Source organism: Haliaeetus leucocephalus, unplaced genomic scaffold, assembly GCF_000737465.1.
Source record: "Haliaeetus leucocephalus isolate CR32 unplaced genomic scaffold, Haliaeetus_leucocephalus-4.0 Scaffold148, whole genome shotgun sequence".
Taxonomy (NCBI): domain Eukaryota; kingdom Metazoa; phylum Chordata; class Aves; order Accipitriformes; family Accipitridae; genus Haliaeetus; species Haliaeetus leucocephalus.
Window position 1 is genome coordinate 2,227,002 of NW_010972584.1, and position 21,108 is coordinate 2,248,109.

Consider the following 21,108-nt stretch of genomic DNA (forward strand, 5'->3'; position numbering starts at 1 on the left):
CTTCTGCAGGAAGACATAGCTGTAATGTAATGGTAGCAACAGTGTCTGTCCACTGTGTTAATGGTGCCCTACGTGCTTCCATTTTAATCCTCTTTCTCAATTAAAATTTGCCAAAGCTTTTGGGTTTTGGGCTGCAGTTTCTCTGGCTTGGTGTCTGCCCAGAACTCGACTTGCTTTCATTTGTTTTTCAGGGGTTGGGATGGGGTTACAAAGCGTCCAAACTGTGTTTGCTTACCATGTGTGAAAGGAGAGGAACTCCTCTCCTTCCACTGTGACAAGTCAAAATTCATATGCTTTCTAGTGTGGATGTGCACCAGGGAGAAGGAAACAGGCATGGTTTGACATCTCAGTGAAAAAGTGCCTTTCCATGTTCTGGTGAAAAGTAGTTTGCATTTTAGATCCATTTTGACCTGCTGAAAATTTCATGTGCAGGGTAATAGTTGTTTTTTTAGCAATAGTTGAGCAAAGAATAGGCTGTGTTGGAAACGCCTGCATGGCTAACTACACTGCGAAAGCTCCTCAAAATAAAATAAAATAAAATAATGCATGTGATTGAGGTAAAGACCTGTTTTAAGGCAAAGCTCTGTTCAAAGCAGAAGGTCTCTGTCCTGTCTCTTGAGATGTGTTGGAAATGTTGTTTGATCTTAAGTCCTGGCCTAAACGATTTAGGTTTAGTATTGAGTATTAAGGTGAATATGCAAGGCCGAACTTTTAGACACCTGCTACAATTCACTTTGGCAGTGTTCTTTCATCTGTTAGTTCCATGGCAGTCATGGCATGGATAGAGGCTAGGTAAAACTCAAGTACTGTGCTATGTCAGGTCCTTCTTCAAAGCTCAGCACTCTGAAGTCTGATAAAGCTGAACACTTAACAGTAATTCTTCATTCATCAGAGTGTGTCCAGAACTTTTGCTTTTGTCTGACCATTTTTTTTGGCTGGCCAAAAGTAGGTGAGAGTCAGAACAGCTACTTCATCTTTTGCCCAAATGCTTGCTCTGCTCTGAAGAGGATTATTTCATTTTTCTGCTTCAGGATCTAGCTTTGAATGTCTTGTGTATTTTGTGCTCAATCACATATAAGTTCCCTGTAGTAAATTTAGGAGTTTCTGTGCGTCGTCATCTCTTCCTGAAATGACAGAAGTGAAAAGGAGGAAGGAAATGCTTTTGGAAATGAAACTGGTCTTTCAGTGTATGGAAGTAGTGTTAGAAGCTGCGCAAACAGGTTCTACAGGGGACAAACACATGATAGACGTTCAAAGTTGTATACTAGACAAAACGAGTAACATTAGCAGGATGCATAACTTAATCTCCTTGATGAAATCCTTCTTAGCCTTTGTTTGACAGAGGACCTTGGTTGCTGTTTTAGTGGCAGTTTTCATCTTTCACCAACTGCAAGAGAACTTCTAGCCCTGCATTCACTGTTATTAAAATTTGCTGGAGATGTATGCTGCATTCATTTATTCTTTGTTGTTCCTTATTGCGTCAGTCAGATACAGTGTTCAGAGTAAACAAATCGGCAACTTGCATGCCCCCAAAGCACCTTGAGTGGGCATTCAGTATATCTCCTTTTTTTTGTTTGCTTGGGTTTTGGTTTTTTTTCTTTCTTCTTCCCATGACCCTTTGCCCTTTCCTTAATATAAAATTGTCCTCTGGTCAGATTCCCTTGCAGTAGATCTTTTGTTCTTGCAGTCACAGTGAGAAACTTGATTGAGATAATGACCAGATTCATCGTACAAAGGACACACATGACCTCCAGTGAGCAGCACAATGTGAGTTAGACATCTTCAGAAAAAAAAAAAAAAAAAAAAAAAAAAAGAATAGCTCAAAGGGGACTAAATGGGGAAAATTACAGAAAAAGGCAGAGAAAAATATTTTTGGTTCATCAAACTGCTGCTTGTTATGTTCCAAACACTAAGGACCTATCTACACTAGGGAAACTTTGCAAATGCTTCCCGACTTTGCCATCACTTTTCAGCTGCATCAGTAGTAAAATATGTGGGGAGCCCAAGAATAAACGGGCTACCGGCTGGCACTATTATCTGCTATTTGCTTCTTACTTCAGGGCACGTCTGGTAGACATGGTGCTTAAAATTCCCGCAGCAGCTAGTAGTGGATCTATGTGAAAGCTGCCAGCCTTGGCTGCAACTGGTTTAGCTGAGCCAGTGGTGTCAAAAGAGGGAACGTTTTGCCATGTTCTCCTAGTGTGGACCGAGCCTAGTGCTGGACTGCTGCTTTATGTTGGTAACACTGGTGTTATTATCAAATTTGTTCTTTGACTTTTTAAATTTTTATTTTATTATTTATTTTTTTATTTATTTTTTTTTAGAAAGAGATAAAACTTTGTGGAATATTTTTCATGAAAGGTTCTCTAAAAGTCTTAGCTGCAGCCACATGAAATCAAATCATATGCTGTATAAAAAGATTCATCTGTTCTACTTTATATTTGACTAAACTATGCCAGTGTTTGACTAGTCCTTTTTAATGAACAGATAATATTTTGAAATTCTGGGTTACAAAACAGAACTGAAAATCTAAAATACTTTTACAGAGCGGGCAGCTAAAGTTGCTGAGCAGCAGGAGAGAGAGCGAGCAGCACAGCAGCAGAATTCCTCCCCCCGGGCAGGCACTCCTGTCGGGGCTCTTATGGGGGTGGTGCCGCCACCAACACCAATGGGAATGCTCAATCAGCAGTTGACACCCGTTGCAGGTAAAACGTAGGAGCTATGACCATTTTTTCCTCATCCACTATATCAATCCCCTTCATAACTCTGAACACTCTCTTGGGTCACTTTGTTCTTACGGAAGAAAAAGCTCAACCTCTTCAGTCTTTCTTCATAATGAATATACATAACTGCAGCAGTAGCCTGGTAGTCCCACGTTACTTGCTCCAATAGTGAATAGCCTGTTGAAAATGCAGGGGGAAAAGGGTCCTCCTTGTGCGGTAGTCCTGTTCTGTTTGTGTGCAGTCGTATTTATTCACTCTACTTTGAGAGTTCATGTTTAGCCCTGCTATGGCAGGAGGGGAGCAAGCTAAATACTCTTCTAGTGCATGCAGCATTAGTGGAAGTGATAAAGTAGGAAGCAAATTATTATTATATTTTTTTTATTGTCAGGAAGGTGAGAGGCAAACAGAATCCAAACCAGATTTTAAATCTAAGCAAAAGCTTTACAGAATTGCTGATTAGACACTGGTAAGCAGAGCAGACTAGGATCTAGAGCCATTGCAGAAAAAAATACGAAATGCCAACATTGCTGGTTTTCTCAGGTGATTTTTCAGAATAGAGCTGAGCTTGGAAGACTCTTCCACAAGGTCCCTGTTGCTGGATGTTGTGCTTGTTACCAGTTGTAATCTGACTTGAGTTCATAGGGAATATGCTCAGAGTAAGTATCTTCAGGATCAGATCTGAAAACAATGTTGTTCACTGGAGATTCTTGTATGGGAATCAGCCATACGCTGGTGAGAAAATGAATTAGGTATGACCTGATAGGTTGTTTTCCTTCTCCCATTTCTAATCAAAATAATTAGATTACTTCAGTCAAGGTCAAAATAGTGCCAAGTAGGTAAAAATTAGTATCTGGAGGGTTTTTGGTTTGAGTTTTGGGGTTTTTTTTAACTTTCCCTTAAGGCATTCCAATTATTCCATTTATTCTTTTGTCATTTTTCTTTTTCTTTCCCGTCTCACAGGCTGTGGCCATATTTAGAGCTGAGAGCCTGAAGCATTTTTCATCACGGTCTCTAAATCCTTTTCAGTAAATAGGCTGTATCTATGTTTAAACTGAAGGCACATTCCTTATTTGGTTCATGGTCTCCTGATTACAAAGCATTTGTTTACGCTGAGTTGCATTTTTCTTTTGTTTTTTTTCACTTTGTTCTTGATAATTTTCCACTGAACTGTTTGCAGTTGGTGGGTTTGTGTGTGTGTACACATACCTGTGCATATATTAAGAAAAGAAAAAAAAAAAAAGAGTTCTGCAGTGATCTCTTTTGTGAGTAACCTACTTCAATCTAGAATATGTAGAAAAGTCATCCTCTTGTGGTTGTGTTTTCTTGGTTTGGTTCTTGTTTTTTTGTCATTGAGTCACATTTCCAATTTTTTTGGAGGTAGGTGTAGGTGAGCATTAATACTTATTATTAACACTTCCTTAAAACTTTTCCAAAAATGTGCATTCTGCAAACTACACATGCTAACTTACTTCCTGCGGCAGCCTCCTCAAAAGCAAACCTGTATTTAAGACCATCATCTTATTCAAGCAGTTAGACATTCAAGTCTCTTCACTTTGGCATTGTGAAATACTTCCTTAAAGTAGATGATCAAGTGGATCTTTTTAAACTCTTTCTATTTTTATGGCCCATTTGAAAAACACAGTCTTTCATCTTTTGGTTTCCACAAGTCTTACTTAGAAGTATCTTATTCTGTTGAGACCTCTTTCACATCCTCCTCCATCATTTGATTGCTTTTCTCTAGTTCAGAGAAATTCTCCACAGAAGTTCATAGAACTTCTTTATGACCCACAGGTCCAAGAAATCTGGATGCCTTCTGAGATGCATTTCTCTTAGCGTGCAGCGCTCTAGTTTCTTGTAAATTCGTGCATTACAAAAGTTTATTTAATCTTACATTGTTATAGTAAAAATGGGGGAACAAGTAATTTGAGAGACATCATAAATCATAGCTGTGGGAGCTGGAAATAGTTTGCCCATGTTTACTAGTTTAAAACCAAAGTGGTAACTCATACATGGGGTATGAAAGTCGCTGCTCTTAGAACCTCGTGATGAGCTACAAGAACTGTCTTCTCATGGGGATTTGATGATAACTTTATTAATGCAGCCAGTTTTTGAGTGAGTATTTTATTTGGAAATGTAGAAATGAGCTTTCATGATTGATAAATATGGGTTTGTTTCATTGGAGGATTTTTGGTTTGTTTGTTTGTTTTAAAGCTTCAGAAGTGTATGTAAATGCATTGAAGATGTGATTGCAGCTCAGAGTGCACTGGAAGTACCAGACAGTAGCTACAGTGAAAGCCCTTTATTCTAGGGATGCTTTTTGTTTTCCTTCTTTTACTTTTTCCATTAGAAATATGGATTTCACTACATTAATAAAGAGGTACAGATGAGGTTCTAGTTATTTGAAATAGGGACTTAAGACCTATTTAATAAGTGTCAGTCTAGGTGTCCTGTGGAAAATGGAAGCTTGAGGGAGATCCGTTCTTTATTTTCTCATTGTTTGATCCATGTAAAGCTTTTGGAATTTCAGGTTTCTCACCTTTGTAACTCTTCCTGAGGAAGTGACAAATTGAGCTTGTATTTTGGAGCTGCTTGATCTGTTTTGATCCTGAGCTTGTGACAGCTTTGTTTTCAGTCAGAGCTGGTGTGAGTTTTTGGCCAGTCTTATTCCAGAAATCCCTGTTCTGAAAGTTTCTGTTATGAGTTACTGGGAGTGTGGCAAAGACTCAGTAGGTGGTTTCTTGGAACAGACTCTAGAAGCCCCAGCAATTTTGCATTTCTAAACTTACCTCATCTCTCTAGACCTGCTTCTGTCCTCTGTCATCTTTTCATTGTCTTTCCAACCCCCTTCCTTGGTTACCTGACAACACATCCATTTAAATTAAAAAGCCTAGAAAACAGGCAAGGGACAAGCAAGTTACATTCCAGGACCTAATAAACATAGTGCAGTTATATTGTGTAGGTTCGCCTCATGGATAGAAGCAAATCTGAGCTGAAACCAGAATAAGCTCCAAATTGTCTTCCCTCACATGCAGAAAACTAAATTTATGAGCAGCAGCACAATACTGTCTTCATTGTACCATTGATTTTCCTATAAAGACACCTTGAAGACATTGAAATTCTGTGAGGAACTGCAGGTGCTCCTTTTAAGTCCTTTTACTTCAGTCTAGTGCTGTGAGTGTAAGCCGCTGCAGCCCAGCACATCCTGTGCTGTCAGGTTTAAAATTTGCGTTACTTCCTTAGTTCATACTTGAGATGGTTTAATAAAAATCACCTGTCACTGCCATTAGTTTTAAGTATGCGAATGTTGTAGGGCTTTTGTGTGTGTAATTTTGCATATAAGCTGCAGAAAAATGTATAGGTTTTTATTTTTGTTCCAGTTGGGTTTGGTCTCTGAGCTAGCCCATGTAGCAGGGCCATACGTGAAGCTTGTGTAGTTAGTGTTGTGTTTGTAATCTGTATGCAGATGGCAGAGCTTTAAGCTATATTAAAATTGCTTGCATTAGTAACATTTAATTGTGGCTGAATTTATTCCTTGTGTTAACATATCTGAATATTCAGCATTTATTGCCCCATGAGAAACATACAAATACACTAAATACTAATTCATCAAAAGAATAGTGTTTTGTATTTATAACTTTATTTTTAATTTTTGTTCATTTTTGCAAGATACTAATTGTAGTATTGTCTTGCTGTACTAAAGGTGCTTTTTTTTTTTTTTTTCTTTTGTGGATAGTGCATGTCTTACTGTGTAGATCATATTGCATGTTATTGATGCATGTTTGAAATTTGTTGTGTCCTTCAAGGCATGATAAGTGGCTATCCACCGGTGCTGCCACCTTTGCAGGGCCCAGTTGATGGCATTGTTAGCATGGGCAGCATGCAGCCACTTCACCCAGGGGTGCCCCCACCCCACCAACTTCCGCCAGGTATGCCAGGCATCCCAGGCATCCCACCACCCGGTAAGAATGTCATCCTCATTCGCTCCTTGTTTCATTTTCATGTACTTGCCGTTTAACCAGTTGTAACAGAAATTATCTGCAGCTTGTTTTGGTCATAGCTTTTGTTTCTGAACATTGCAGGTTTGTTTAGCTGCAGCGCACACAGTGCACTGCTGAATATATGAGATACGTGCAAAACATTGACAGAGCAGCATGTCCAGTAAACTGGCAGGGAAAGGTTACTGGAGAAATGTGATGCTGCTCCAGCAGTAGTTTTGCTCCAGCCAAAAAACTTGACAATTGTGCTTGAGTTTATCAGAGGTCTGAAAAGCTGAAATCAATCTATTCATATTCTTATGTCATTTGAATAGCGTCCTTCCACTCCTCCTTTTCTTATTTAAAGTGGACTTATAAATGAAATTTATTGCTCTCACTCCTTATCGAACTCTTTTTTCAGTATGTTAATCAGTAGTTAGACTACCCTTAAATGAACCTGGTCATGTAAGACCCCTTGGCCATTGGAGCACTGACATATGTTATTATAAACCAGTGTTCAGATTGACCATTGTTGGTAGAATAATAACTGGAAGTACTTGGTGATGAGGTGAACTCAATATACTGCTGTGGCCAAATTTTGGATCGATTTTTGAGAGCATATCTACTACACGTTTGCTTTTTTTTTTTTTTTACACACTTTTGTTGAAAAGTGAGGCTGAATGAAGCATAAACATTTTTCCAGTGTTAATCCCATTAACAAGTACCCATTATGGGGAAAAATGTTCATCTGCCCTCTCATCCTGTTTTCTGTGGATTCTTTCCGTTTTTACCTCTGATAACTCATGTGTCTGTTTAAAAGATGTGCATCCCATATGTTCAGCAGTTAAACAAGCTGTGGACAAAAGTGGTCTCATTTGCCTCTCCTTACCCCACTCGCAACTGTGTTTATCAGAAGCTCTGTTAAGACTATCTGTATGTAAATTGGTTTGGTTTTTTTTTTTTTCATTTGTTTGTTTGCTTTTTTAAAAAAAAAAAATCCATTAGGTGTGCAGCTTGCAGCTTTGCTGGTGTGTATGATTCACCATAATGTCATGTAGAGGGAGTAGGAAAATAGCTGTGTGTCTGTGAGCCTGTCCCCGACTCACTAAGGCAGTGACATTTAGCACACATCAGCAACATACAAAAATGTTTGGGAGGCGAATCCAGGACAATGCATTTCTTTGAAGAGTTTTTCCAGCTGGAGAAGTGGGCTGCGTGTATGATGTTTAAAACGGAGAGGATATGGATTAGGGAAAAAACAATGCCTGGGAATGGAGGACCACATGTGAAGTGGTGCTAAATGAGGCTGGGTGGGCTAAGGGTGAAGCCATGCTCTGATGCTGGAAAGATGGGGGTGCCCTCCTCCAGACCTCTTTGCTTTGTACCAAAAAAAATCTGTGCCACAACTTGTGTTATCAACGTTTTTCCCAACTTCTGACTTGCTGTTAGTACAGATGCATTTAAAGTGGGGGCTGTGATCAAGTGGAAAATGCATTCAAAATACGCTTTAGTGTGCAAAATGCTGTGGCACATCTTTTGATCACTGATACAGAAACCTGCATGCAAATTAAACCCTTAGGAAGAGCACAGTTAATTTGCAGCTTTTCCAATGAATGAATATGAGAAGTGGCATAAACAGAAGGAAACACAGCAGCACACACAACTTTTCAGACAAAAGCATCTGTATGTGAAATATCAGGAACTGCATGACTCTTACGTAGATTTATAGATTTTTGTATGTAAGACTGACATGGGTGTTTTCTGCTGTGCTCTGCAATAGCGAAAAGTCTCAATATGTTTGAGGAAAAACTAACAGTTTTTATTTTTTTTAAATTTATTTCAAATGTTCATTGGTCTTATATGTAAGACTGTTAAAGCTTAACCTGCAAGTTACGTTTTATGTTATTGAGATCTAACAGAATTTGTGCAATGGCTTGAATTTCCTCCTGCTGTGAATGTATTTTATAAAACTGAACACAAGGAAATGTTAAATGTTGCTAAAGCAAATCAGCATTTCCTTTCTTAAAGGATTTCAGGAAGATCCTGTCAAGCCAAAGGCATATATTATAAATGAAAAGATTTAGTCAGGCAATGACTAAGTAATGTCAAAAAAACCTGAAAACCAAAAATTATTCACTTTGCATTTATTTAATTAAATTAATTCAACAGGCCACATATCGATGTTTGGTGGGGTAGTTGTCATGTTGGCTTTTTTTTTTTTTTTCATTCAGAATCTTCTGAAATGCTTTTACTGGGGAGAGGGGGATATTTGAATGTCATACATCTGCTTAAAATAACTGTGAGCAATGATATCAAAGTATAAATTCTTACTATAGAAGATGAAAGAGGTATTTGTTACTGCTCTGAAATAAGACCAATTATTTTATATTTTGGAATATAGGTGTTATAGGCCAAAATGTGTCCCCCATGGTAGGCACTCCAGCACCCGGAGCAAGTCCTTTTGGACAGCAGGTGAGTAATTTTTGCATTATTTATGAGGTTCTAGGGCTCTGAATTAGCATTTGAACAATGTCTGTTGTGGTTTAACCCCAGTCAGCAACTAAGCACCACGCAGCTGCTCACTCACTCCCCTCCCCCCTGCAGTGGGATGGGGGAGAAAATCAGGAAAAGAAGTAAAACTTGTGGGTTGAGATAAGAACGGTTTAATAGAACAGAAGAAACTAATAATGATAATGATAACACTAATAAAATGACAATAGTAATAATAAAAAGATTAGAATATACAAGTGATGCACAATGCAATTGCTCACCACCCGCCAATCGACACTCAGTTAGTCCCCGAGCAGCGATTCCCCCCACCGCCACTCCTCCCAGGTTCTATACTAGATATGATGTCACATGGTATGGAATACCCCGTTGGCCAGTTTGGGTCAGCTGCCCTGGCTGTGTCCCCTTCCAACTTCTTGGGCATCAGAAGCTGAAAAATCCTTGACTTTAGACTAAATGTTGCTTAGCAACAACTGAAAACATCAGTGTTATCAACATTCTTCTCATACCTAACTCAAAAACATAGCACTATACCAGCTACTAGGAAGACAATTAACTCTATCCCAGCTGAAGCCAGGACCGTATCTCACTTATGACCTGTAGGGGTGCATATAGCCCAGGGACAGCATAAATGAAATGTACACCGATGTATTTAGAACCAGTTAATATCTTACACTCAAAGTGTATGTTGGTATTTGTTGGTTGAATTGTTATTAGACTAATTAGGTCCTGTCCAGTGGGATAACGTCTGCAGTGTAAGCAAGACAGTGTTTTGTTTTGTTTTCCTTCTACTAAAGACGAGTCATTTCAATACACTGTTAAACTGCTGGTAATTTAGGTTTTGCATGCTTCAGTGATGCAGAGAGGACGCTGTCCACTTTCTCAGCCGTTGATGAGTGGGTAAAAACTGTTTTGTTTGCTCCTGTATTTCACGAACTGATGAAGCAGATGTTTACTGGCAGTTCAGAATTTGTGAGTTTGGATAACAGTGATGATCAGATGTTTCTTCTCAGAGATTAACACAGATTAAGTATTCAGCACATTTCCGATTTTATTGACTAAATTTTTGCATCATAAAGAGAAGTGTGATTTTGGCTAGAAGGGTGTAAAGAAAACCAGAAGTTGAGTGAGAAAGTAGTGAAGTGTATATGTCATGGCACTGAGTTATTCCAGACCACAGGATATTTCTGCTAAGAGTTCTCAGTACTGCTACTTAATCACAATGGTGGGAATTCTTCTGTGTGACTGTGGGGTTTTTTTGTGTGCCTGCGATTTTTGCCTGACAGTGATTAGCATTTATTCTGTGGAAGTATCCCAGTCATCCAAGGATCAGGGTCAGTTTGGATTAGATGTTTTAGATATAAACCCCACACTTCACAGACCACACAGTTTCTGATCAAATTAGAGAAAGCATGAAATAAAAAGGAGGCAAAAGGAGTAATTAAGATTAATAGGAGAGAGGAGAAATGGTGATAGTAATCAGAGTATGTTTACATAGATTAGAAATATGAACAATGTTGTCTGTTAAATATGAATATGGTTTGTTTGCACTTCTCTCTGTGCATCTCACTGACCCCAGTAGATAGCCCTGGCTGAAGTGGGTGTCCTCCAGGGAAATTTTCTTATGCCTTTGCTCATAACCTGTTTTGAAGCTCCATTGTATGAGGATGACCTGATGCACACATGTGAATGGGCTTCCCTGCAATTCCCCGAAATGTGATCTCTCCATTACTTTGTCATTGCAGATAGGAATCCTTGGCCCACCGGGACAGCAGGCACCGCCTCCGTATCCCGGCCAGAGCCCAGCAAGTCAGCCAGTTATGCAGCAGCCCACAACTCCCATGTTCGTCTCCCCTCCACCAAAGACACAGAGGCTTCTTCATTCTGAAGCGTATCTGAAATATATTGAGGGGCTTAGTGCTGAATCAAATAGTATTAGCAAGTGGGACCAGACCCTTGCAGGTAAGGCTTTTGATAGAGTGGAATGTTTCCAGACAGAACACACTTCTTCGTAACCATTAATATCTTTTGTTTTTATGAAAAATGCTAAATAAATCTGCTGCTTACTTAATAAAATGTACACATGCAAGTAATTATTAAAAACAAATCAACAGAATGGGAATATATATGTTATCAGTAGGCTAATTCCATTGATGTTGTATAAATCTAAGAATCAATTGTATGGGCTTAAATACTAGGAGTAAAAGTTATACTGTAGAATTACATTCAGCTTTTTCTAGAAAAATTGTGGTAAATATCAAAGCCAGTAGATAATTGGACCATTTCTTGACCTTCCAGCACGAAGACGAGATGTCCACTTATCAAAAGAACAAGAGAGCCGACTCCCTTCACACTGGTTGAAAAGTAAAGGGGCTCATACCACAATGGCTGATGCATTATGGCGTCTGCGAGACTTGATGCTACGAGACACCCTTAATATCCGTCAGGCATACAACATAGAAAACGTTTAGTCGCATAATTGCTTCTTTCTTTGATACCGGCATATAAGGAGTTTTGTGGAACAATAGCTGTTTTAGTTACTGGGTGGGAAGAGATAACCAACAATAATTTGTATTGCATTTTACTGTACATTGCAAGACCATTTTTATATAAGGACACTTTTAATAAGCATATTTCACTTTTTGTTATATTAAGTTGACTTTATCAAATACACGGATTTTTGCATATGTTTCCTTTGTTTGAAAGGCGATTTCATAATTGGTTAAGTGTAGTCAAGGATTCATCTTTCTTATACTTTATTGCTGAGAATCGGATGCCATTGTTTTTATATAAAAGAAGAAAAAAGAAAACAAAGTATTTACAGATTGATACAGTGGAATGTGAAATTAGTCATAGTTTACATCTTAGAAGAATGTGTGTACATGTGCTTGTGTGTGCTAGCCACTTCCAGCAGAAATCTTGCTTGGATGTGAACAGGGAGGATCTCTTAAAAGAAGCTAAAGGTAAGATGTGCATTGACGCTAGGGAAAAATGACATTTCAAGTCAATACTGAGGCAGCTGAGTGGGCCACAGCAATCGTGGAAGTGCTAGTGTGGACAGGACAAGGGTGTCTTGACCACTAATGTTGTCCAGTCCTGTCCAGTTAATTGTGTAGCCAAGGCCATTGCGATCCTAAATCAGTAACAGAATACATGTGCTGGCATGTGCTTAGAAGGTGAAATGTTTCATCTACCGTGACCTGTGTTGGGGGTTCTGTGATGTCCCTAACACCAAGCAGTGGGAAGGGGAAGCTTCCTCCCTAAGCAATTCCGTCTGCATGTGGGAGAGGCATGCAGAACTTCGAACCAGTTCAGGTCTTGAAAGGTAAGTTAGAGGAGAAGAAAAGTTGAGTTGTTTTGTTAGTGAAGTAACGTGATGTTTTTAAATTCACACGTGTTCCGTTAATGATTGGGCATTGTAAGACTTTTTATATGCTTTCTTTAAGTGTATTGATTCACCTTAATGAAAGTTTTGCAATGCAAAATTTGACACTTAAATTAACTTTAAAGTAAAATACTACTGTACGGTATGTGTAAGTTCAGCATAGTGAGTATGTTGGAGAAATAGAGTACTTGCATTGCAGCCTTCAGAGGGCTTGGGGGTTTTTTGTTTTGGTTTGTTTGGTTTTTTTTAAGTTAAGTAAGGTAGGTATAGACTCTTCTTGCCAAATTTCAAGGTTGTGGCTGCCTTCTGCTAAAGACTTATCTGTCCTCATAACTAACCAACCTTTTGGACTGCAAAGGTATTTGTTTAAAGGTAAATCCTTTAATGTATTTAATTTTAGAAAAAGAATTAATACTTCTGGATTGCATTAAGTAACTGGGAAAGATCTATTAATTTGCAAAAATTGTTGGCAGGAACGTGGTCACTGCAACTCAGTCCGAAAGAACTGATTTACTGATACACTTTATCTTACTGCTAGAGATGTTCATCATGTGGAAATGTTTTTTAAAGTCTAATAGTACAGAACACTTTCATTTCAGTATATTTGGCAGAAGGTTAAATATTTTTCTTCAAATACTGGATATCTTGGGTTTTGTTTTGCTGATGTAATTAATACTGATGAGGGAAGTGACGTGCAAGTATAAACTGTTACTTAATTTTACTGGCTAATTCCTCTCCCTCTCCTATTGCAATCCTCCAGTCATTGCACAGAAAACCATGTAATTACAAATAGGCACTTAAGGACATTTTAGGTCAGATGTGCAATGGACATGAAGAAAATGGAATTAAGCAACATATAGGGAAATTACAATTTTGAACTCTACAAGTAGCACACCTGTGGTACAGAAATTCTTTACTGGCCTTTGTAAATTATCAATTTTATTTAAGAAGGTAGAAACTGAATAGTCTTAGACCACCCCCATATATACAGTATCATCTTAAAATGTGATTAAATTACTGTAGGCTTTGCAATTTTTAGCCACAAAGACGGGACGTTGAAGTGAATCAGGCAGCAAATCCTAGTTTTTGAGTATTTGGAACTATCAATGATTGTACTAATACACCACCAGATTCTCCTACTTCTCAGCATTAACAAAAATTACACCAAAGAACCTGGGATGGATTTTAGTTAAGTTATTGTTTTATTTATTTTCTTTTGAGGACTGGATGGGACTCCCTTTGGAGCCTGTATAACTCAGATGTTTAATTTATCTGAAGGTCAGTGATGAGCAGACTTGCAGCACTGGCTCTCTCCTGCCCGAGCAGCTGAAGCTCTACTTTCGCTGCTCTTTCCGGCCCAGGAGCAAGAGATTGGAAGTGCAAATGAAACCTGGGTCCTCCCGCAAGGCAGTGCAGAGCACTACCACTAAGCCACTGGGCTGGCCCTAATCAATTATTTTAAGCTTTGTTTATTTATTTCAAAATCATGTCTCTGTATATTGGAGGCATTTCAGTCGATTGCAGTAAAATTTAGGATATAATGGCTACAGTCTAGAATTCAAAACCAGCAAAAGAAACTGTTTTCTGACTCTGGTTTAAAAAAAAAAAAAAAGACATGTCTGTCTGTCTTTCTCTTTCTCTCTCTTTGTGGGTATTTAAACCCCTCATTTGTTTTCCACTGCCATTCATTGTACTGGCGTGAACAAAACTTTCATATTAAAATAAAAGTATGTATGGGAAATGGTTGGCTTCTGTGAGAGTGGAAAACAGATTAATCTAGGACCGGTATTTTCATAAACCAGTTGGAGGTGACTAATAATTATTTGTTCTCTTCCTCAGTCCTTCCCTTCCGTGAGAAAATTTACTGTTTGTGTAAAAATACAAAACGTTGATGTTGGTGACTTTTTTTTTTTTCCAGCATATGTTTTCGGACCTGGTTAATCCATGCTTGGCTTTTCATTAGATCTTGTACTCCTGAAGGTTAAGCTGCTAACCAGGTTTATAACATGTATGTACCATCACTTTGTTTACCTGAGTCTTTTTAATTTGAATAAAAATAGTTTGCAAAGTGTTTTGGATTAACCAGGTTTGAGTGTCCCATCAAGACTTTTGTTAGGATTTTATTTCAAGTAATTCTGGCTGTTGCTGATCCAGATTTTATTAAGTCCTTGGTACATGCATGCTTGTGCGTGGGTAAAGAATCCTTTTTATATTGTCCTGTGTATTTCAAGAGGTGCCTGGTAAGTAATAAGAACAGTGATGCTGAAAAATATGGTTGAAGATTGAGCCATAAGGAGCACGAACAGTTAAACCTTGAAAAATATGTGATGCATTGGGAACAAGCTGAGTGGAGATGATAAGACTCGGTCAGGCCCAGATGCCCCCACATTAATTGCTTTGAAAATAAACAGCAAGCCTTAATTTCATACTGGAAGCTAACCTGGTTCAGGACTGTCTTATGTAGCTGTGTAATAAAGGAAATTAGAACAGTAATATGGAAAAAGCATCTTTTACACAATAAAATTGGAAACCAGGATAGAAATTTTCTTTAATACCACAAACTGCAAGAAAAATTAAGCGATAGCAACCTCTTAAGTCTCAAGGTGCCTCTGCCATAAAATTTACAAAGAGGTATTTAAACAACCAGAGCAGATACCATTATATTTAATTAACACGTATTCATGTCTTTGACCCAGGGGATAAACACTGCCTCTCATGCAGGCTGCCAGCTTTACAGAACTTCCACCTTTCTAAAATTTGATGGTGCAGTTGCACAGAGGAGACTAATTCTAATCATCCTCTACATCTTTTTTTGCTCAGACTGAGATACTGAAGATCATCCACAGATGTATGTAGCTCCCTCTTGGCTGCAAATGCACTAAATTGGAGCAGTGTTTCAAAATGTCTGGGTACTCTGAACATCAAGTAAGAAATGAGATCTGATTCACTGATATATGTGAAATTTTTTTATTAGTAAAATAAACCTCATATCCCTTTTGCTTACTGCATTTTCCAGCAAGTCTAATTTGACCATCATGCAAAGAAACAAAAGGACAGCTGCTGCAGTGCAGTAGGGTGCAGTGGTGATCACGGATAAAGAGATTCTCAGTCTCTGTCAGGCCTTGGAGACATGGTCGTCTCCTACGGTCAGTCCTTCCTGCGCCAAAAGGGATCAGAAATCCAATGCAGAAATCTGGCCATGCAGCTTATTGTCTGTTAAAGGGGGCAGTGGAGAAACAGGAAAAGAAATGGAGGAGAATGCCCTGGATTACACAGCAACATGAGTAACCGGTGTGGCTCAGCCCAGGTTAAGCTAAGCTTGATGAAAGCCTGGACAAAAATGGTGAAGGATGGTTAGTCCTTCATGAAGTCTGTGCAACTGTCTCTACAGGGAGTGTCCAAATTCAGTTTCCATTGGGTGATTTTTGGGAGGACTATAATTAATCCTCACGCTTTGTGCGAAGCACCAATGTCCAGTGATAACTTAAGGAAATTCCTTGGGACCAGTCATCCCACCAGTGCCTGTTGCAGGCTTTTGCAACTTTCTTGGAAGCACCTGGGGCTAGCCATAACCAGAGCGCAGGTACAGTTTTGTATGTGTGTATGAAGTCCAAAGCAAAATCTCGCCTGCACTGAAGATGACAGTTTTGCTCTAGGGAAGAGTTTACAAATACATAACAGATTACTATTTTTTCCTTTTTCTACTGTTGAAAAGCTGGGACAAAACTCTGCTGCACCCCTGTGCCAGGGAGGAGTACAGGCTGGGCACATACACACTTCCTTTACCAGAACTTCTTTTCAGTACTTCCCTGGCTCACCACAGGTCTTTCAGCAGGCAGCATCTTTGGGTGCACAACAGCAGGGAAACAAATCAACAAACACCCATTCTTTCCACAAAATCATTCTGAATCGGTTGTGAAATGGTTCCCTCTCTAATGCTGGAGTGGTGAGCAGCATTGCTTGTACACAGGTATCACTGTTTGTTCACAGATGACTATTTACTGCTGCTGCTGCTTATACCAAGTTGAAATTTTCCATGCTTGATACCTATATTGACCTGACTTCTGCAATTTGGAAAGCTTTCAACAGAAATGCTTTGCTAATTCTCAGAATTTCCTATTGTGGCTGCTGCAAAGCGAACATGAGACCGCTGTTTGTAGATGCTAAGCTGCATTCTGGGCTGACACCAGATGAACTCCCTGAAGAAGGGATGGACGTGCTCAACTCCAGAACTGGCAAGGGCTCAGCAGCACTTAAAATGAGAGCTGTGTTCCTGGCTTGCTCCCGCAGTGCATAACGGAAGCAGCGGTGTTCCCAGTGCTAGCCTGAGCTCTGAGCCGAAGGAGAGTTCTCACTTCCTCCCAGTTGCCCACCACCACAGCAGACAGATAGAGGGGGAAGCTGGAGGATGGGAAGGAAATAGGGAAATGTGAGCTGGAAAGAAGATGGGGAAGGCAAAGACCACAGAACTGGGTGTCAGCAGGGATAAAACTGAGAAACCAAATGAAGACCTTGGTTGTTGAAGATTGGGTGTAGATTAAAACTGATACTAAATCCCAGCATGGGCTCGGTACTGGAATGGGCTGGGCACTGGGGCCTTACAGCCACTCTTAATTCCAGCATTGGCGAGAGACTGGCAAAATCGAATGCAGAAGGATCAGCACTAGCAAACACATTGTGGAAGCAAGAATACAGTTCAGATTTCTGAATGTCAAGCTTCATCTGCTGTCATAACAGATCTGTGTTGCCTAAAATCATACAATGCCAACTTGGACAATTTTATTCCTGCGCTGGTCATGAAGACCAGTGCCACAGAATTCCCTGACACCACAATTCTTGTGAGTGACTGCAGCCTGTCTCTTTCTGTTTACCTAGCTGGAGACACCTAAGATATCTTCCAGACATGCTTGGCGCTCTCAGCTGCAAATGGGAAACAGTGCTGCAAAATAAGAGCTCTGATGTGAAAAATTGGGCCTCAACTCACCGATGTCTGTGAAACACCCTGCTATTATTACAGGAGTGCTAAGGGAAGCCACAGGACGTTTTCATACCAGGCTTCTGAGGACTGAGAAGTAACTAGGGCACGAGGCTTTTTCTTAAAAAAAAGCAAGGATATTGAAAAACTTATTTGCTCTATGGAAACAAAGAACCAGCAGGAGAGAGTTCCAAAAGACTCAAGAAGTAAAGGCAGATGGAGCTAAAGCATGATAATTTTCAAAATCTGGCTTTTTATTAATGCTTTATTCTTTATTGTATTGCTACAGTCAGGATTTAGTTCAGTGGAATGCTCTGTGACTGCAAAGAGAAGCTTGTGCGTGAGTGTTTGAACTTGGGCTCTGCCTCGGAACCAAAGTCAAAATCTAATTCGTATTACTTCTGAAATAGAGGTTTTCCCCAAGTAATTCATTTGCCATCCAGTCAAAATATGCAGCGGCACGGTCACATCTTTAATTCTCTGTCAGTTTTTTATCTCCTGAAAACACAAGTAGCACTAGTCCTCCAGATCAAGTGCTTGGAAGACACAACACAAAGTACAGTGTTTACCCTCCATGTGCAAGTTATGTACCTGCACCGTAACATCTTCACAACAGCCATTGTCTCTTTAGTTGATGAAAACTTAGTTCTGTGGAAAACAGCTGTTAGGAATTAGCACAGGAATGCATGTAAATGTATGAACTCCCTTGGGTTTGTTTTTAGGCTGAACTTAAGAATTGGCTTCTTTGTGGAACCCTCAACATATACACATACCATCAGAAATGAAACAAATTTCATTAATAAGTGATCCTCACTGATAATACTGCATCAGTCACCCTAATGCAGCCACTGACATGCTCCCACGCACTTGAGAGCTAGTGCCACTGTGTTAAGGGAGTAAAACAAAACTTTAAAAGGTGTCCAGGATATAACAGTTAGCTCTGTTTTCCTTCTTTGGGGATACAGGAGTCCTGCAAACAGAATTCAGGTTTGCTAGGACTACTGTTGCACATTCCTCTAAGCTTGTGCCTGTTACCACATAAACGCATCAGACTTTTCCCCCCAAAGCCCTCAGCTCAATTAATTGTTAGAGTAGCAACAATGGGTATTACAGCACTTGTAGGCAGTGAAGCCTGAATGCACGGATGACTTTCCAAACAGTGTGGGCTGAGTAAACATGGAGCAGTAAGTCTGTCCTCTTTTTATCTAGTTAAAATTATGCCACAGTGGAAAGAAAACAAATCGGATGCCAGAGCAGTTTCTGTCAGTACAAAGGAAACTAACTAAAAATTACTATTTCCTTTGTGCCAAGATGCTATGGATGCAATATGTAACATTTCTTTCCCATTGGTCTTGGCACAAGAACAGTGTCTCATCAAGCAAAGAAAAGCAGTAGCCAGACTCTGTTTACTCAGTTTAGTTTATTTAAAAGTACTAAACAAACATGAAATAAGTGGCAGAGGCCTACGTATAATGAACTTTTCGCTATTGTATTTGGCTTAAATACAAAATATTAAAGATATGAAGTAGATGGAAGAAGAAAAAACTGCCACAACCATCTGAGAGCGTATTTCACAATTACAGTTCATCTTGCAGACAAAATCTTCCCCTACCATCAATGTGGCAGTAATGCTTCTTTGGTATTAATACAGTTGAAGCATTCAGGACCTTCCCCTTGAAACCTTTCAGCTAAAATTCTTTTTTTTCCATCCTTGCCTCGTACTGTCTTTCAGATCGTTTCCTACGGTAAACGTCATCTGCCAGAAAAAGATTTTATTATATTAGCGTTTTCCAAGTGCAGGATAATACTAAATGTATGAAGCCTGTCATCTCTTTTTAAACTTTTAAATCCAATTTTCTCTTGCAGACACTAACAGGCAACTGAAAATTCAAGCCAACACAAATCCCTACTGCCACTTAAAAATAGCTCCATGTTCTCCCTCCTATCCAGGCTAAAGTTCTTCCCATCAGTCCTGATGAAATGTTTTTATAGGAAGACTTTTTCCAGTGTGATACAGTCATTTCTTGTCTACTTTCCCATGAGGGTGATTAAAAATACAAATGTCCAAACTAGCTGAAGCCAAATGGAAATTAAATTATAGGCACAAAGTCAATACCTGAGGACTGCCAGCATGGCTTCAGTATTTTAGCTTTTTTTTTTTTTTTTTTGAAAAACCAAACCAAAACACAACACAGGAATATACCCACCTTCATAGTCTTCCTAGTTGTCCTTCCTGCCTCCCCTCACCCCGATAACCCCTAAGTATCCATCACCAAATAAAATCTCTCACTGACAAAAAAAAAAAGCTCATCAGTCTTGTACCTTGTCACTTTGCATGGATTATGACCAGTAATAAGGCTAAACTGCACAATTATTGTTACTGTAGTATAGTATCATTTAGGCATAGCTTTTTTTTTTTTTTTCCAGGAAAATAAGGCTCAAGCTGAAATATAAAGGCTGCTACACAATTGTGCTTTAGTTTCTAACCTGACTTTATTACTATACAGGTATGCCTCAGAAATTATTAAACTGAAAAAACACAACAAACCCACGCCTTCAGAAGTGAGCAGCGAAGCAATTTTTTTTGCAGCGAGTCTGTCAGCTATGGAAATTGTATCAAGCTGTTTTATTCTACGGGAGACTCAGCTAAATTTCCCATGAAAATGAGAATATTCCCATATAACATACAGTAGAGCTGATCCTTTTTTTGAAGTACACAAAGATTTCTAGCAAGGCTTCTAAAAGGGAAGAATGCCACATTAAAACTAAATGATTTAACTTCTAGAAAACGAGTCATAAGAACTTAGCTAATGGCACTCAGTTTCATACTTCTTTTTCAATTACCTAATTAAAAAAAGTCACGTTTCAGATGAACCCACACCTCCATTTAGATTCTGACGACCCCTCCAAAGACTCCGAGTCTTTTTCCAATGTAAAAAAAAAACAAAAACCAAAAGAAACTAATTTAGTATTGTAAACCCATTTTTGTTTGTTTGTTTCTGCCCAGTGTCTTCTGCTAGGGTGGCAGGGTCTGGAGTGTCCCATCCTGTACTAAAGAGAGAAGCGGCTGACTTGCTGATTATCTTTGAAGTCCTCCAGGTGAGGACCCCCCCACCCCGCACCAGACCTCGCTAACTCGTTGTTGTTCTCGGTAAGGGGAACCGGCGCCCCGGTGCGATCGCCACTAGCAGGTGCTGTGGCACAGGGTGCCGGGTCGGGCCCGGGGCCGGGCCGGGACCCCCGGGAGGAGGAAGATGAGGAGGAGGAGGGGGGGGGCAGTGATGACTCAGCAGGGAGCGGGCCTCCTCCCGCCGCCCCCCGGCGCGGCCCTCACTTACAAAAGGTCTCCTTGCCGATGCGGACGTTAATCATGAACCACTCCATGGCTCCCCCGAGGAGGAAGAAGAAGGGCAGGAACCGGTACACGCCGAAGCGCTGCTTCCCGGGCACCAGCTGCAAGAGGCGCCTCACCCTCCTGCTCACCAGCATGGCCGGGGCGGGACCGGCGCCCTCAGCACTTGGCGGACAAAGAGGAAAAACGGG

General features: G+C 39.8%; 2 protein-coding genes across 6 annotated transcripts in view; one reads left to right on the forward strand and one right to left on the reverse strand.

Annotated features, from left to right (window-relative positions):
* PBRM1 (polybromo 1) overlaps positions 1 to 14,672 on the forward strand; it is a 65,243-nt gene extending 50,571 nt beyond the window's left edge. For 2 of the 5 annotated variants that reach the window (XM_010561598.1, XM_010561599.1), the window contains 5 exons: positions 2,547 to 2,705; positions 6,527 to 6,682; positions 9,099 to 9,169; positions 10,951 to 11,167; positions 11,504 to 14,672. In XM_010561598.1, coding sequence (XP_010559900.1) covers positions 2,547 to 2,705; positions 6,527 to 6,682; positions 9,099 to 9,169; positions 10,951 to 11,167; positions 11,504 to 11,676 — 776 coding nt within the window. In that variant the 3' untranslated portion in view covers positions 11,677 to 14,672. The remainder of the gene's footprint in view (positions 1 to 2,546; positions 2,706 to 6,526; positions 6,683 to 9,098; positions 9,170 to 10,950; positions 11,168 to 11,503) is intronic. The other 3 variants (XM_010561600.1, XM_010561601.1, XM_010561603.1) reach the window with 2 other exon arrangements.
* Positions 14,673 to 19,046: 4,374 nt separating this feature from the next.
* Positions 19,047 to 21,102, reverse strand: SMIM4 (small integral membrane protein 4). The gene is made up of 2 exons (XM_010561604.1): positions 20,904 to 21,102; positions 19,047 to 19,321 (listed from the first exon to the last, which is right to left on the reverse strand). Exons 1-2 carry the CDS (start codon positions 21,052 to 21,054, stop codon positions 19,254 to 19,256), a joined length of 219 nt encoding a protein of 72 aa, XP_010559906.1. The 5' UTR covers positions 21,055 to 21,102; the 3' UTR covers positions 19,047 to 19,253.
* Between the last annotated feature and the right edge of the window lie 6 nt (positions 21,103 to 21,108).

Excerpts from the sequence above, each read along its gene's own strand:
- SMIM4 (XM_010561604.1), bottom strand. The coding sequence starts at position 21,054 with ATGCTGGTGAGCAGGAGGGTGAGGCGCCTCTTGCAGCTGGTGCCCGGG. Across the intron at positions 19,322-20,903 it reads CATCGGCAAGGAGACCTTTT|ATGACGTTTACCGTAGGAAA; the intron begins GTAAGTGAGGGC and ends TTTTTCTGGCAG.